Source organism: Oryza sativa, chromosome 2 (assembly GCF_034140825.1).
Source record: "Oryza sativa Japonica Group chromosome 2, ASM3414082v1".
Classification (NCBI taxonomy): domain Eukaryota; kingdom Viridiplantae; phylum Streptophyta; class Magnoliopsida; order Poales; family Poaceae; genus Oryza; species Oryza sativa.
In genome coordinates, this window is record NC_089036.1 from 7,790,325 (window position 1) to 7,805,928 (window position 15,604).

Consider the following 15,604-nt stretch of genomic DNA (forward strand, 5'->3'; position numbering starts at 1 on the left):
GATGAAAGATTGATTGTGTGAAATATATTTATCAGTTGGTGAATTGTTGTTTTGAACATTGAAATTTATTTGGTTCAACCCCAACATTATTTCAAAGGCCACTGCATAAACACACGTGGGCCCGTTCTTATCCCAGTTAGTACTATCGTTTGTGAATTCGGAATCCTATTTTGTTCGCGCTTCCTGCACGACAAGTCCTATTATGTTTTTTATGAGACCGTGTCTGTTTTGTTTCTAGGATTCCAATGTATATTCCCTTAATTCCACCATTTAGTGTTATGCGATTCTAGAAATCGGGGTGAGGCGATCGTGATGTAATAATCAGCCATGCAACCAATGTCACGAGCCATAACGCTCAAAGATTAAACATACAAGATGTCACGATTGTAACTAAGTAGTAGTTTTTTTCGTTACAAAGCACGGGCACTCTTTCTAGTAATATAAAATCTATTAACTTATTAATGGAATAGAAAAAAGAGCCTCCATGTTCGTTCTCACGGTCTAGAAATTCTCATATTAATCGGAGAAAAAGAAAAACAGAGTCCATATAGAAATACAATTTAGAAATAGTTGAAATTCGGAATTAAAAAACAAGGAATATTGGAAGAGGAGAAGTCCATATAAAAATACAATTAACAAATAATAGAAATTCGGAAATAAAAATAAGGAATATTAGAAGCAGAGTATAGAGTCCATATAGAAATACAATTAAGAAATAATAGAAATTCGGAATTAAAAATAAGGAATATTAGAAGTATAGTATAGAGTCCATATAGAAATACAATTAAGAAATAATAGAAATTCGGAATTAAAAATAAGGAATATTAGAAGTAGAGTATAGTATCCATATAGAAATACAATTAAGAAATAATAGAAATTCAAAATTAAAAATAAGGAATATTACAGGTAGAGTATAGAGTCCATATAGAAATACAATTAAGAAATAATAGAAATTCGGAATTAAAAATAAGGAATATTAGAAGTAGAGTATAGTGTCCATATAGAAATACAATTAAGAATTAATAGAAATTCAGAATTAAAAATAAGGAATATTAGAATTAGAGTAAAAAGGAGTCTCCGTGTTCGCTCTCATGGCCTAAAATTCTCATATTAATCGAAGAAAAAGAAAAACATAGTCCATATAGAAATACAATTAAGAAATAATAGAAATTCGAAATTAAAAATAAGGAACATTAGAAGTAGAGTATAGAGTCCATATAGAAATTCGGAATTAAAAATAAGGAATATTAGAAGTAGAGTATAGAGTCCATATAGAAATACAATTAAGAATTAATAGAAATTCGAAATTAAAAATAAGAAATATTAGAAGTAGAGTATAGAGTCTATATATGAATTTAAAACTAACTAAAATTCGGAATAAACATAATAAAATTAAAAGTAAAGTTTAGAGTTCGTATAAAAATACAATTTACAAATAACTAAAATTTGAAATTAAAAAAAATACATGGAAAGAAGTGTCTAAAGTCAATATAGGAATACAATTTAGAAGTAACTGAAATTCAAAATTAAAAATTAAAGAATATTGAAAGATGAGTTTGGAGTCTACATAGAAATCCAATTAGAAATAATAAAAATTCAGAATTAAAAATAAATAATATTGGAAGAAGAGCCTAGAGTCTATATAGAAATACAATTTACAGCTAACGAAAATTTGGAATTAAAAAAAGAACATATAGGAATATAGGAATATAATTTACAAATAACTAAAATTTGATATTAAAAATAATTAATAACCAACACGTATATAAAATACAATATGAATATTACACATTAGTAGTTTCGTAAAGTTAGTACAAAATTTAAAATTATGTTGTCATTTAATATATTGGAATAATACGTTGAGAAAACATATATGTTATTATATAAGAGAAAATATAATGATGTTAGCGCGGGCCACTATACTGGTTACTATAATTTAAAATGCTTAAAACTTAACAATAGTATTATACGTCAAAGAGGTAACCTCACAATCAAATGAAAAAGTAACTACACATATGATTCAGAACCAACCAAATAATACCTTATATACATAGGAGCATTTACACTATACCACTGTGGCTGTATACACGGTGTAGAAGCCGGGTTTTATATATTTCTATTATCTAAAAAAAATTTACACTATACCAGCCAACGGACGTCTCATGCTATTCAGTCTGGTCTTGGTTGATCTAGGTACGGACAGCCAAACAGACCCAATTGTATCGAGCTAGCCAGGGCAAACCCAAACTGAGAATCAGAGAGGTATGAGCAGATCGGGCAGTCGACCAAGCAAAGCCCATGAGCAGATTCGAAAACTTTCAAGTCTAGATTTGAAAAAATTGAAAATTTTCGACTTAGATTCGAAAATTTTCACTCGAGATTTAAAAATTTGCTAGATTTGAAAATTTTCAAGTCAATATTTTAAAACTTTCAACTCAATACATATAAAAAACACGTGTGCTAAAAGATTAAAGAAAGTATAATATGAAAAAAGCGCAAAAAAAAGAAAAGAAAACACGAAAAGAAAAAACAGAAGAGAAAACGGAAAAACCGGCGCCAGCGGAAAAAAAATTCTAGCGCGCGTGCGTGGGCCTTATGGGCCGGGATAGCAAAACCGGCGCGGGTATGCGGCTGCCCGGATTGATGCATATTGGCGGTTGGCGCAACAGCTTCGCGCGCGTAAACCGCGTCTCGACTACCGAGCGAGCCCCAACGGAATACGGACGCCATGATCAACTCTTGGGATATCTCCGCCTCGGCGCGCCAACGCCACCATCCAGGCATCCATCCATCCATCCCCCTGCGCGGCGCGTAGCCACAGCTCGATCGGCCGCCTTCCGGCCATCTCGTCTCGTGCGCGCACAGCAGCACAGTCGTCGTCGTGGATCGGTGGATGAGGAGGAAACCTTCGCTCGCGCGCAGCCTCTCGCGACGTCGGCGCGTCGTACGTGCCGGAACTTGCTCGCGCTGCGGCTGCGCAGCCAGCCACGACGGTTCATCGGTTCGTTCATGAGCGAATCCCATGCGCAACGCAATAATGAGAATATGAGATCGATCGTCACGGTCACAGGCTGCTGCAACAAACAAACAAACCCTCTGTTTGCGCCTACATTATCAGGGGCTTGTGCAATTGTGAATGCCAAACTGCCAACTACATATGTTGCCGTTCTGCACCGGCTGACCCATGACGTAACTCCATGAGGCCGTGACCAAAGGCCCAAATACTGATCGAGTTTTATGGTCCAAACAAGCCCACTTTACCTGGACATGGCGTGACGATGCCATGACCATATTTAAGGGCCTTTTGAGAGCTTTTAGCCGGTGCAGCTTCTCCTAAAAATCAAAAGCTCCTCTAAACGGTTCAGCTTTTGGTCCAAATTTTAAGAAGCTGTAGTTATAAAATCCAGAAAATAAATTAGAAGACAGAAGCTGGGAAACCCAGCTTTTCCATATTCTCATAAGCTGATTCTCAGAAGGTGGCTACCAACCAACTGCATCTCACATCTCATAATCTTAAGCTCCTCAAATAGGCTCTAAGCCTCATCTCTAGTGCAAGAGACCACGGTTGCCTTGGATGTTTTTTTTTTTGAAATGAGGTTGCCTTGGAGGTTAGAGTATCTTCAAAAGAGTAGTTAAATAGCTCTCTAAGCTAAATTTTAATAAGTACAAAAAAAAATCCTTTAACAGCCCCTCCAACCGGTTGGCCAAGCCATTCGGCTGGCCAAATCTGACAATTGCACACTCGCTGAGTAACAGGTGGCCCCATACATCTTCGTTCCTAATTCCTTCTCTCTCTCCTCCAGAATCCTTCATTGTTGTTGACCTTTAGCATCGACCAACATACCTCTAGCGCCATTCATCAACTACACCTCACTCTCTGGCGCGTCTGCCTCACCTTCCCATTGACGCGGTGCCCATATTCAAATGCGGAGCAAAGGACGATAACGGAGTAGCAGTTGGCGCAAGGTGCCAAATCGGCAACCCTAGGGGGGGGGAGGCGAGGATCTAACTGTTTGATGAGGATGGCCCATCCACCAACGGTGGTGACCCCCATTAGTCGGCTCGCCGGTGTTGCAATCGCCCCACCTCTTGGCTAGTACCCTAGTGTCTGTCGTCGTCGCTGTGCCTGCCCAAACGTGGAGAGAGGTGGATGGGATGGGTAGGGAGAGAAGGAGGAAGAAGCACATAGATGTTGTTAAATTGAAAAGTGTAATAGAAAGGTTGTTGACGTGAAAGGTAAATTTAACTCTCTATTTTTTAGCAAGCTAGTTAAATAGATATTTGAAGAAGTCAGATGGAGATGCTCAAACATAGTTGATTGGCACTGGCACACGGCATGTGTTCGCTCGAACCTACACTTGATGAGTCGCCACAAGGAAAACGCAACAGCAGCACTAGTGCTAACTTGTTACTACTACGACAAAAGCAGATAGAGCCGGAAATGGAGTAGAAGCAAAGAAAACACCACCCGATCTCTTAGCCTTAGCTCAGCTCGTCACGTTCACGTCCCAACCCCAAGTCATTACTACACCACACCTCATCAACATGTACACTCCTATGTAGGTCAGCAGCTTGGCTCGCTCGCGTCGGACGCCAGATCGATCCATCCATCGATAAACCGAGCACAAGAGCAGCCCACGACGCGACCCATTCCGCGTGCGGTCAACCGACCGCAGCCATGGCCAGCTGCCTCCTTCCCTCCTCCCATGCCCCCCTACAATAAATGCTTTCCCGCCACTACAAATACCACCACCTCGATCGTCGCCGCCGCGCGCCACCCCGACGCGGCACGCCAAGTTCTCCGCGACAATGGCGGCAATGTCTGCTTCGGGCCGGAGGGTCTTCTTGCTCGGTGCCCTTCTGCTCGTCGCCGTCTCCTGCCATGGCGGCTTTGGCGGCGTCGGCGTGGCGGAGGGTTTGTCGACGAGGTACTATGCTAAGACGTGCCCCGCCGTGGAGTCCGTCGTTCGGTCGGTGATGGCGCGGGCGGTGGCGGCGGACCGGCGCATGGGCGCGTCCGTGCTCAGGCTCTTCTTCCACGACTGCTTCGTGAACGGCTGCGACGGGTCCGTCCTGCTCGACGACGCGCCGCCGGGGTTCACCGGGGAGAAGGGCGCCGGCGCGAACGCCGGCTCCGCGCGCGGGTTCGAGGTGGTGGACGCGGCGAAGGCGCGGGTGGAGGCGGCGTGCCGCGCCACCGTGTCGTGCGCCGACGTGCTCGCGCTCGCCGCGCGCGACGCCGTGGCGCTCCTCGGCGGGACGACGTGGCCCGTGAGGCTGGGACGGAAGGACGCCCGCACGGCGAGCCAGGCCGCGGCGAACGGCAACCTCCCCGGTCCGGTGTCAAGCCTCACCTCGCTGCTCGCCACGTTCGCCGCCAAGGGCCTTTCGGCGCGCGACATGACGGCGCTGTCGGGCGCGCACACGGTGGGGCGCGCCCGGTGCGCCACGTTCCGCGGCCGCGTCAACGGCGGCGACGCCAACGTGAACGCCACCTTCGCCGCCCAGCTCCGGCGCCTGTGCCCCGCGGGCACCGGCGGCGACGGCAACCTCGCGCCGCTGGACGCCGAGACGCCCGACGTGTTCGACAACGGCTACTTCCGCGAGCTGACGAAGCAGCGCGGGCTGCTGCACTCGGACCAGGAGCTGTTCGCCGCCGGCGGCGGCGGCAGGTCGTCGTCGCAGGACGCGCTGGTGCGGAAGTACGCCGGCAACGGGGCGAAGTTCGCGAGGGACTTCGCCAAGGCGATGGTGAAGATGGGGAACCTCGCGCCGGCCGCCGGGACGCCGGTGGAGGTCAGGCTCAACTGCCGGAAGCCCAACTAGACACACACTAATTACATGTAACTAAACAGTACACTAGGACATGGTTACGATTAAATTAAACCATATATATATATATATATATATATATATATATATATATATATATATATATATATATATATATATATATATATATATATATATATATATATATATATATATATATATATATATATATATATATATATATATATATATACTACAAACATATAGTTCGTCGTTAATTTGTATACGTAAATTTATATATATTCTGTTGATTTGTTGTTTGTACTTGACATCAACTTTTGATCGGGACGCGTCGGTCGCGTGGGGGGCCAAAGCTTGGGTCTGCATTCTGCAATTAGACACGTACCACTACTACAGGGTCGCGCGTTGCGGCTCGCGGACAGCTAATGTCGGCGGCGTACGGGGGAATGCATCGATCTGCATGGCATCACGGAGACACACGTACGTCGTGGCCCGTGTCGCAGGCTCGCAGCGCATCGCATCGCATCACACGGCTGTCGCGGGTGCGGGCGGCTGGGCGGTGGGAGGGGTTGAGGTCGGTCGGCCTCGGCAAGGGAAAACCGCGTGAAGGGGGAGTACGCGCGCGGCTGGATCAAAATAGGTTGGGGTTTGTACGGCCCGGTCAGGGAGTTTCTTGCTTGGAAGAAAAAGTCCATTTTGAATTCATATAGGAGCCAAATCTGATTCACTATTAAAATCGTGCAAAAGGAACGAGTTTGGATTTATATAGTTGTAGCTTCAAATGCAATGTTACTGTACACACATTGTATTTAAGTACATTGTATTTGGGTGTGTGTGTTTGAGAGTGGGGGAAAGAAGAAGCTTGAGAAGATAGGTAAAACAAGATGAACCATTATTGTGATTAATTGAGTATTAACTATTTTTAACTTGAAAAATAGATTAATGTGATTTCTCAAAACATCTTTTATATGTATATATTTTTTAAAAATATCATTTAACAGTTCAGGTAGTGTGTGCGTGAAATACAAAAGAGTTTTTGGGCCTCATATTTTCGCTTATTCTTATACTTATCAGCCAAATCTTAAATTTTCAACCTTAAATACGAAGCTGATTTTAAGGTTTTTTTTTATCGAAGTTTATTTTTCAGCCTTCGCTTTTAGATCGCTAAGAACACGTATATAAAAGTTTTATTCACAAATTATTTTTCGTTTGCAAATATGTCGTTTCGCTTATTCCGCGAATAAGCGAAACGATGGCTCCATTTCTCTCTGCCCTGCCAAACGCAGCCTAATATATATGTGTGTTAATGTATCAAGACCTTTTCAGTCTTTTCTTACCCTCTTGTACAGCCTAGCAGTGAACAGGTTCAATCTCCAAAAAGTCATCTCTTCTCCCAATTCCCAAAAGTTAACAATCATGCCACCAGATAGATATATGCGGTCTGCTTGTCAAGAGAGCTACCATTCATTTACGCTGAACAAAAAGAGTGAAACATGCACATGCATGGAGAGCATTATATAGTTTTTATTCCATTCTAGTTCTTTTTCAGTTCTTTCCTCGCCTCACGTAGGAAAACAAAGGCGAAAAAAGTTCTTCACAAAGTTGCATCGATCACTTGTTCTTTTTTCTGTTCTCGATCGGTTGATCTGGAGATCTAGTAGCTAACTGATCAATTTCAGACTTGCTATCCACACTTGTGCATCTCGACCTCTTAAGTTGGAAAATAGCTACTAATTTATCACCATTTTGCTCAGGTGTTTATGCGTGTAAGATATGGGATTCAAGCACAACGTGCCCTTCCATGTCCGTAGATGAACCTTGCATCATCCTCGGTGTACACATGCGTCTCATTCAACAGCCTGCGAGTATTATTTTTTCAAGGAAAAAGAAAAGAAATTACAGTTCAGTCAGTGCAATGTTCTGAATATCTTTTCACTTAAGCATCGATGCCACCTGCATCTTTCACGTGTTGCTGAAAATAAGTATAGTAGTTTTTTTTTACAGTGATCTTTACTGATAGTTACTTACGACTGGTAAACGCTCTTGTTCAATATGGTAGAGGAAATGAGGGACTCCCCACTCAAGTACACCAGCTCCCCATCTATCCTCTCCTTGATCCTCTCATTGATTTGCTGAGCATTCATGCTAAATGGATAATCTGATGCCTACATACAAAAGGAATAATAGGAAGAAGAATAGCAACGGATTAATTAATTGATGCTAGCAGAAAGGAAAACCATCTAAAAAGAATAGAAAGGGAACTGAACTTTTCAGTAAGTAATATTGTAATAAGGTGGCTAGCTACATACCATGACCCAGCCCCAGGTGTCAGCAAAGGATGGCACATGAGCAGTGTATGCTTTGACATCTGTGGTATGATATGATTAACAAATGCATCATCAGAATCACAAAAACAAAATCACCCCATGCATATAGCAAAAAATATAATTAAGGGAGTCTTTAATTGCTGGGCTACTCACACTTGAAGACATGCCTGAGGGTGTTGTAGATGGAGGAGAAGACCTCCTTGTGGGTCAGAACGCCGGCTGGCCCTGCCTGTCAACAGCCAAAACAACTGTCAGTAAAAACGCTAAAATTTCAGAGAAGTTCAGAGTTCAGTCAAATAACTAGGCAAAGAGTTGATGAAAAATTATATACGTACCTGGGTGACGAAGACGCCGCGGTCGTTGAGCTTGGGCTTGACGATGTGTTGGTAGAATGACTTGGTGTAGAGCTGGTAGCAGGGGCCCCCCTCCACTGGGTCAGCCAAGTCTCCCACTATCACGTCGAACTTCTCCCTACTCTTCTCCAGCTCCGCCCTGCATGCAAATGCATATAAGCACACACCGATCAAGAAAACATACATACACATGAATACATGATGCTGATTCATTTTCAGTTTGCAGCATTAATATGGTCGTTCTTTTTTCCAGATTAAGATACAGATTTTATCTCGATTTTCATTAACACGCTTTTAAATTGTTAAGTGGTATATTTTGTACGAAAACTTTATACGTAGAAATTATTTTAAAATATCAGATAAATCTATTTTTCAACTTTATAATATTTAAAACTCAATTAATCACATGTTAATAGTTTGTTTCATACTCTAATTTTATCGTCATCTTTAATAGAGAACACTAGTATGTCCACCTGACCACCTTCTATATATGATTTGGTACATACCTGGCGTCGTTGATGATGAGGCAGAGCTTGTCGCTGGCGAAGGCGTCCCAGTTGACGGTCAGGTACGTCCGGCAGAAGTCCACCACCTCCTGCTTAATATAATTATCATCACGCACCCACGCATATGCGTTCATTCAGAGAAACAAAACAACAGTTTAATTTAAGAATCTATTACTTCCTCCGTTTTTATATTATAAGACTTTCTAGTATTGTTCACATTCATATATATATATATATATATATATATATATATATATATATATATATATATATATATATATATATATATATATATATATATATATATATATATATGTTAATGAATCTAGACATATAAAATCTTATAATCTGAAACGGAGGTAGTACTGCATATATATCAATCAACGGTGCAATCTAGATCGATCATCGAGTACCTGGTCGATGTCGCACATGACGACCCTGTGGACGGTGTTGTGCCGGAGCACCTCCCTCGCCGCGGAACCCTCGCCGCCTCCCATGATGAACACCGTCTTTGGGCTGCACGTACTCACCTTCGAGAGATTAGAATCTATTTTATTATATATACTTACATGTCTAAAGAATCTGGATTAGTGTTTGACTAGAATAGGAGGTAGTCGTTAATATATTTCGAGATGAAGGAAGCAGCTGTGAGATCATTGATTGCGCGATGGTAATTTAACGTACTTGGGATGGAAGAGGAGGGGAGGGTGTATGAGGGACTCATGGTAGATGAACTCGTCCACCTCTGTACTCTGCATCTTCCCATCGATTATTAGAGCCTGGTAGAAAAAGGGTGTTCCCATCGATTATTAGAGCCTGGTAGAAAAAGGGTGTCATATCAGTGTTCTAGTTACTTACTCTCTTCATTTTTAAAAATAGCAAACTAGTACTAAAATATATTTTTCTAACTAGTATTAGGTTAATATATTTTAAAACGAAGGGAGTACTAAATTACACCACACAAGTTGGTGTTACGAAACAAGAATAGAAATGATATATAGGACTTCTGTGTTTCTTTTTTTTTAAAAAAAAGAAAGAAAAAAGAGAGGCAGAAATGGACAGATACCTTGCCAAAATGCTTTGTATCAATGAGAGCGATCTCCTGGTACTTGCTTGCTCCCCGGTGCAACACACTTTCACATCACCAGAAAATTAGGCAAAGCACATCATCTCTCACATGGCAACAAAATGCATAGATTGAAAGAGACACCTATATATCTTGTTAATTACTCAATTTAGTACTCCGATTACTGAAATTATAAGTTTCTACATTTGTAGGCATTGTCCTGGGACCTCTATCTGAAATTTTTGCTTTATTTTGACAGTCAACGATAACACAAACTCTTTGTGATGCACGCATGATAGTAATAATTAATATACAGGTACTCCATCGTTTTAGATTATAAGTCATTTCAACTTTGGTTAAAATCAAGCTACTTCAAGTTTAACTAGGTTTGTAGATAAATATAGTAATATTTACAATGCCAAATTAGTTTCATTAAATCAATAATTAAATATATTTTCATAATATATTTGTCTTGAGTTAAAAATGTTACTACTTTTTTCTACAAATTTAATTAAAGTTGAAGCAGTTTGACTTTGATAAAAATCAAAACGATTTATAATCTGAAACGGAGGGAGTAGTATAAATTAATTTACCTGTTGAGAGCGTAGCAGAGCTTGAGGTCGTCGTCGATCTCCTCCTCGTACCACTTGCTCTCCTCCTCCCTCTGCTGCTGCTTCGGCGCCATGGACGACCTGTCATACCCGCTCATAACCTCGAATCCTCCGTTCATCTCACGCACTATCCCTTCCTGCACGGCCCCAACCATCTTTGCTCTTGCCGCTAGCTCTCTCAAGCTAAACTATCAGCAGCAGCAGCAGCAAGCTATAGCTAAGATCAAAGACGCAAATGCAATATTTTCAAGTTTAGTCAGGCTAGCTCGATCTCTCTCTCTCTGAACTTGGACTTGCACTTGCACAGTTGCACTTGGTATCTAGCAGAGATAGCGATATGTGTGGCAGTGAGGCGCAATGGTTCATAGGAGTATATATATAGGGGCAATGCAATGCAATGCAAAGCAAGGAGGCCGGCAAGCTGCTGTGGAGGAAGTGGACACAGGAGGCGACAAAAACAAATCCGGCTGGGGAAGCACAGTGATGACAGAAACAAATACTAATAAAGGAGTCGCATGCGGCATGATGGCGACGGCAGTGCTCAGATCCTCTGCCTCGAAATCCTCCTAGCTTACTCCAGGTTGAGTAGCCACAGTCCCATAGAGCTTCTTTTCTGACCTGACCAGCTTCTGCTTCTGCGTCTCGGATTAACTGAAGAGCTCCTTAGAGCAGGTACAATAAGCAGACTATAAGCCAGCTGTAAATATATTTTAAAAAGTTAAAATAGGAGAGAGAAGAGCAGTAGGCAACAGATATGTAGTCAGCTGCAGCACGGACTCTAAGACGTAATGTGTGTATGACAGGTGGGACCATGTATTAATAGTATAGTAAACAACTATTGTATGAGTTGGCTATTAAATTGGCTATAAATGGTTTGGAGCTAGTAGTTGGCTATACTGTTAACCTTGCTCTTAGCTACATTATGGCATTAACATCAGATGAAAGATTGTCTTGGTTATACACACACACTCTCTCTCTCTCTCTCAAATTGTTTCTTAACTTTTGGTAACTGCTGATCTCCTTGGTCGTAAATATTTGGCGTTCACAAATGATTCGGTTAAACTTTTCAAGCCTTTGACCATCAGTAGCCTCTCAAATGCTAATTTTTCATAAAACAAAAACATCATGCATATATTTGCCTGGAAAGTTATTATCTTTATCAAAGAATCTTTTATAAAAGGGCAGAAAGTTAATGCATTTCACTATAGAGTTCATAAGGAAAATTAGGAAAAAAAACTTACTAGTAGCATGATTAATTAACGAAAACCTCCACCAACAAATGAAAACACCAACTCCATCAAAAGATGTCACGGGTTTCTCCCGCACATCACCAAATACCCTAAGCAAGCGAATCGGGATGGGCCAAGGTGATACATGTAAGTAGAAAACTCCAACAAAATGACATTTTGTGATCTAAAATAGATCTAGGTACACACCCAAACAACTCCCCTAAGTCGGAAGGAGGTAAAAACGCCATAGCAACGTGTCCAATGAGATGAACAGTGCCTACAAAAATCATACTGGTACCAACAAGCCAAACAATGCTTTTGTCTAAAACGCTTACCCAACCACCAAACCCATGAGGAAAGTCACCAATTTTTTGTCTCACACCCCATGTTGGTTAACATGGCCACCACTGTCAACACCATGCTAGAAGAGCATTAACAACCACGACCACAGCTTCTATATCACCACAACAACATTGGCTTCACAAATGTCATTGTTGCCAAGCTCAATGACCAATGCAACAACTCCGACTCCTCGTAGCAGGTCACACCCAACACAAGGCATCATTTGCAACCATGCACAATCATAGAATGAAACAACATATCCCTTACTAATTGTTGTGTAGCCACACCACTTGACACTATTTGCGCACTAGGGGCCAGGTTTGTTCCTAGCCACTAGTCGCTAAACCACTGATGTAAATGTTTGACTATTCTTGTCCAAGCTGACATCCACCACCGTACCATGTCACGGAGCTCCCCACATCCAGATCTGGAAGCCAGGGTTCACTATATCGGCTTAGGGCTTTTGATCGGGGGTCACCGAAATCCCGAAATTTTGAAAATTTCGGTCCAAAATTTTCGAAAATTTGAACAAAATTTAGTTGAATTTGAACAAATATTACCCAAATTCATGAAAAAATTGAAAAATTTCGGCCGAAGTAATATCGTATCGGAGGGGACCGAAATGACAGAAATTTCCAACCCTGCTGGAAGCAGACCAACCTTAGAAGAGGAAGAGCTTCATGGAGGAAGTGGAATGAGCGAAGAGTGGCAACAACCCCGGCATAGAGTGTCATCCCACTAGCCCATGCCACCACATGGTGTTATCCCACATAGAGTGTTTCTGTGATTCCGCGTAGTACTGTCAGTACCGCCGAACAACCATCGTTTGTCCAACCTCTTCATGTAGCTTTGCTGGGAAGCCCTTGTGCAACGAATTGTACTTCGACCGCCAACACCCTACTTGATTCTAGAGCGGGGTAAAAAATGAGGAAGGGAAATGGAGGAGGAAAGAGAAAACAATAAGGTGAAGATGGAGGAGGGTGGAAGGCACCATCGCCCATCACTAGAAGTGTCAAGTTGTGGAGGTCTTGGGGTGGAGTGTGGGAGTTTAGGGGCAGTTGCCTCTCCTAAATCTCTCTAGAGAGTGACATGGGAGTCAAGTTCCACAACATCCGAGGTGATAATATCGTAAACTTACTATTTTTTTTAAATTTGTTCTTACATAAAATTAACAGATAAAGCCTTGAAAGCTTGACAGAAATTTTACCCTAAATGTTAAATATTTATGACATGAGGGATTACCTTATATAGTGCGCCTGCAAAAATCATGCTACCAAGAAAAATATCTAAGTTTCATCCTTATCTTCTTCTCCACCATCCTTATTCTCTCCCCACCACTCATTTCCCTCCCCATCCTCTCTATCTCTCTCTCATTTGTTCATAGCACAAATCCACCGCAGGCTCAGCTCGTCGCTGCCTCAGTTGCCGGCCGCGGCGCCGCCTCCGCTGCCGGCCATGATGGCGCCGATGCCTGGGGATCCACCGCTGGCTCGCCCTGGGAGTGTGGATCCCCTGCAGCTCGCCGCCTCCGCCACCAGCTGTAACGGATGGCACCGACGCCTATGGATCCGCCGCCAGCTAGCCCGGGCGCGCGGATCCGGCCTCTCTCAGCGACGGCGACTTGGCTCCTTCCTCTCCCGGCGACGTGTGACGACGACGGCGCCGCCTGTGGGTAGGGGGAGGAGACGCGCGACGACGGTGGCGCCGACGCGACGACAATGACGACAACAACCGCCGCGACGATGGCATCAACGCGACGACGACAGCGCTGACGCGACGACGACAACGAAAAATGCTGCGACAAGGATGACGCCTGTAGGGGCGGTGGCGGATGGAGGAGAGCCATCGGTCGGAGGGGGAGGCCCGCGGTGGCGCTCGTGGGTGGTACGGCTTTTTTTTATTCGCTGAAATGTGTTTTTGATGGCGGGTGAATCTACCGTCTGCGAAGATGGTGATGCCGCCTGCAAAATTCAACTATTTTTGCAGGCCTTTGCGTCTAGGCAGTCCTTTCCTTCACTTGTGAAAACTGTTTTTGACCATCTGGTAAAATGATTTTTCTAGTAGTGACAGCTAGGGAACACATGCAGGGCAGGTCGCAGAGTATCACCGGCTGGATGAGCACCTCCGCGCGCGCGTGCAGATGTTGTGTAAATCCAAGTCGATCGCGGCGCGAGTGCGGGGGTTTCATGCACTTGAGCACGCGCGCGCATAACAGAAGCACCCAGCAGCCACCACCAGGTCGATCCATCCATCCCAGTGCTGCACCGGCCGCTGCCGTCTCTGCGAATGGAATGTGCACACAAGGCCAATCCACTCCCAACGTGTGGTTTTTCTTTCGATTAATTAACACATCACCATGTATACACATGCAAAAAGATCCGTACTATACGCTCCTACTAGCTCTTCATCTCTATCTCCAGGTGAAGGTATATACACTGCCTCCTTCCCTGAACATACTCTGTTTTTCTAACCATTTCTCTTATTAAAAAAATGTAATTATTATTTATTTTATTTTGACTTGATTTATCATCAAATATTTTTCAAGCATGACTTAAATATTTTTATATTTGCAAAAAAATTAAATAAGATGAATAGTCAAATGTTTGTTAAAAAGTCAATGGCGCCATATATTAGTTCAAAGAGAGTATATGGAGGAGACTAGGAGAGTATTGTAGAAAACAGATTGTCTCTTTTTAAGGTACAATCAATCATATATACATATATTTTTATTTCTAGATATATAACAAAGCTATTGCAAAAGAAAAAGAATAGTATGTCAGAATATACAGGAAGCTTTTAAGATAATATATGCACCTGATAATAGTTTTGGGTTTTCATTTCTTACCAGAAATTTGGTCGAATTTCTATGCAATAATTTGAATCACATGCATATAGCTAGGTGTAGAAAACATACTTTCTGAAATTGATAGTGCATTTTCCATAGGCAGTTTATCATCGTCAAAACAAAACACACCACACAACATATGCCCTGTATTGAAATATCCAAGCCCTCTATTACAATTATTTGTATATGCTATGGATCTTAATATCGCTAATATGAATAATTATTGGCTTAACCCAAAGTAGAATTTGTTAGATATAGGCAATTCTTGGACATATTAATTGCATTATTGTGGCTATTGCATCTGTCACCTGTAATATTCATCCAATGACTAGTCAAAAGACCATACTGATGGGTTGCGTGTGTTGTGTAACAGGTTATATATGCCATTTGATTTTGTTCTAAAGTTAAGATTACATATAAGTGCACATGCCAAATTGTTCAGTGAAATGAAGACATACACTAGCTCTTTCCATGAGACTACCCTACAGCCCATGATCTCGTGTCAACTAAAAGAAATTAAAGTGAAAAAGCA

At 42.3% G+C, this 15,604-nt stretch overlaps 2 protein-coding genes and 1 long non-coding RNA gene across 3 annotated transcripts; 2 read left to right on the top strand and 1 right to left on the bottom strand.

Annotated features, from left to right (window-relative positions):
* The first annotated feature begins 4,769 nt into the window (after positions 1–4,769).
* On the top strand, positions 4,770–5,915 carry LOC4328834 (peroxidase P7). Its single transcript, XM_015771455.3, has one exon. The coding sequence runs from the start codon at positions 4,810–4,812 to the stop codon at positions 5,824–5,826; it is 1,017 nt and encodes a 338-aa protein (XP_015626941.1). The 5' UTR covers positions 4,770–4,809; the 3' UTR covers positions 5,827–5,915.
* Positions 5,916–7,275: 1,360 nt separating this feature from the next.
* On the bottom strand, positions 7,276–11,116 carry LOC4328835 (thermospermine synthase ACAULIS5). The gene is made up of 10 exons (XM_015768360.3): positions 10,639–11,116; positions 10,046–10,112; positions 9,664–9,758; positions 9,393–9,495; positions 8,980–9,068; positions 8,456–8,612; positions 8,274–8,349; positions 8,103–8,161; positions 7,822–7,958; positions 7,276–7,652 (listed from the first exon to the last, which is right to left on the bottom strand). The coding sequence occupies exons 1-10, from the start codon at positions 10,809–10,811 to the stop codon at positions 7,574–7,576; spliced, it is 1,035 nt and encodes a 344-aa protein (XP_015623846.1). The 5' UTR covers positions 10,812–11,116; the 3' UTR covers positions 7,276–7,573.
* A 2,473-nt stretch (positions 11,117–13,589) lies between these two features.
* Positions 13,590–15,497, top strand: LOC136355112 (uncharacterized). The gene is made up of 3 exons (XR_010739189.1): positions 13,590–14,111; positions 14,315–14,653; positions 15,446–15,497. It is a non-coding gene; the product is annotated as an uncharacterized lncRNA (long non-coding RNA).
* Positions 15,498–15,604: the final 107 nt, after the last annotated feature.

Bases quoted from the DNA above. Each gene is read 5' to 3' on its own strand.
- LOC4328834 (XM_015771455.3), top strand. From the start codon at position 4,810: ATGGCGGCAATGTCTGCTTCGGGCCGGAGGGTCTTCTTGCTCGGTGCC.
- LOC4328835 (XM_015768360.3), bottom strand. From the start codon at position 10,811: ATGGTTGGGGCCGTGCAGGAAGGGATAGTGCGTGAGATGAACGGAGGA. The intron at 10,113-10,638 runs GTAAATTAATTT...GTGATGTGAAAG, and splicing joins CTCTGCTACGCTCTCAACAG to TGTGTTGCACCGGGGAGCAA. The intron at 8,162-8,273 runs GTGAGTAGCCCA...ATCATACCACAG, and splicing joins CCTCAGGCATGTCTTCAAGT to ATGTCAAAGCATACACTGCT.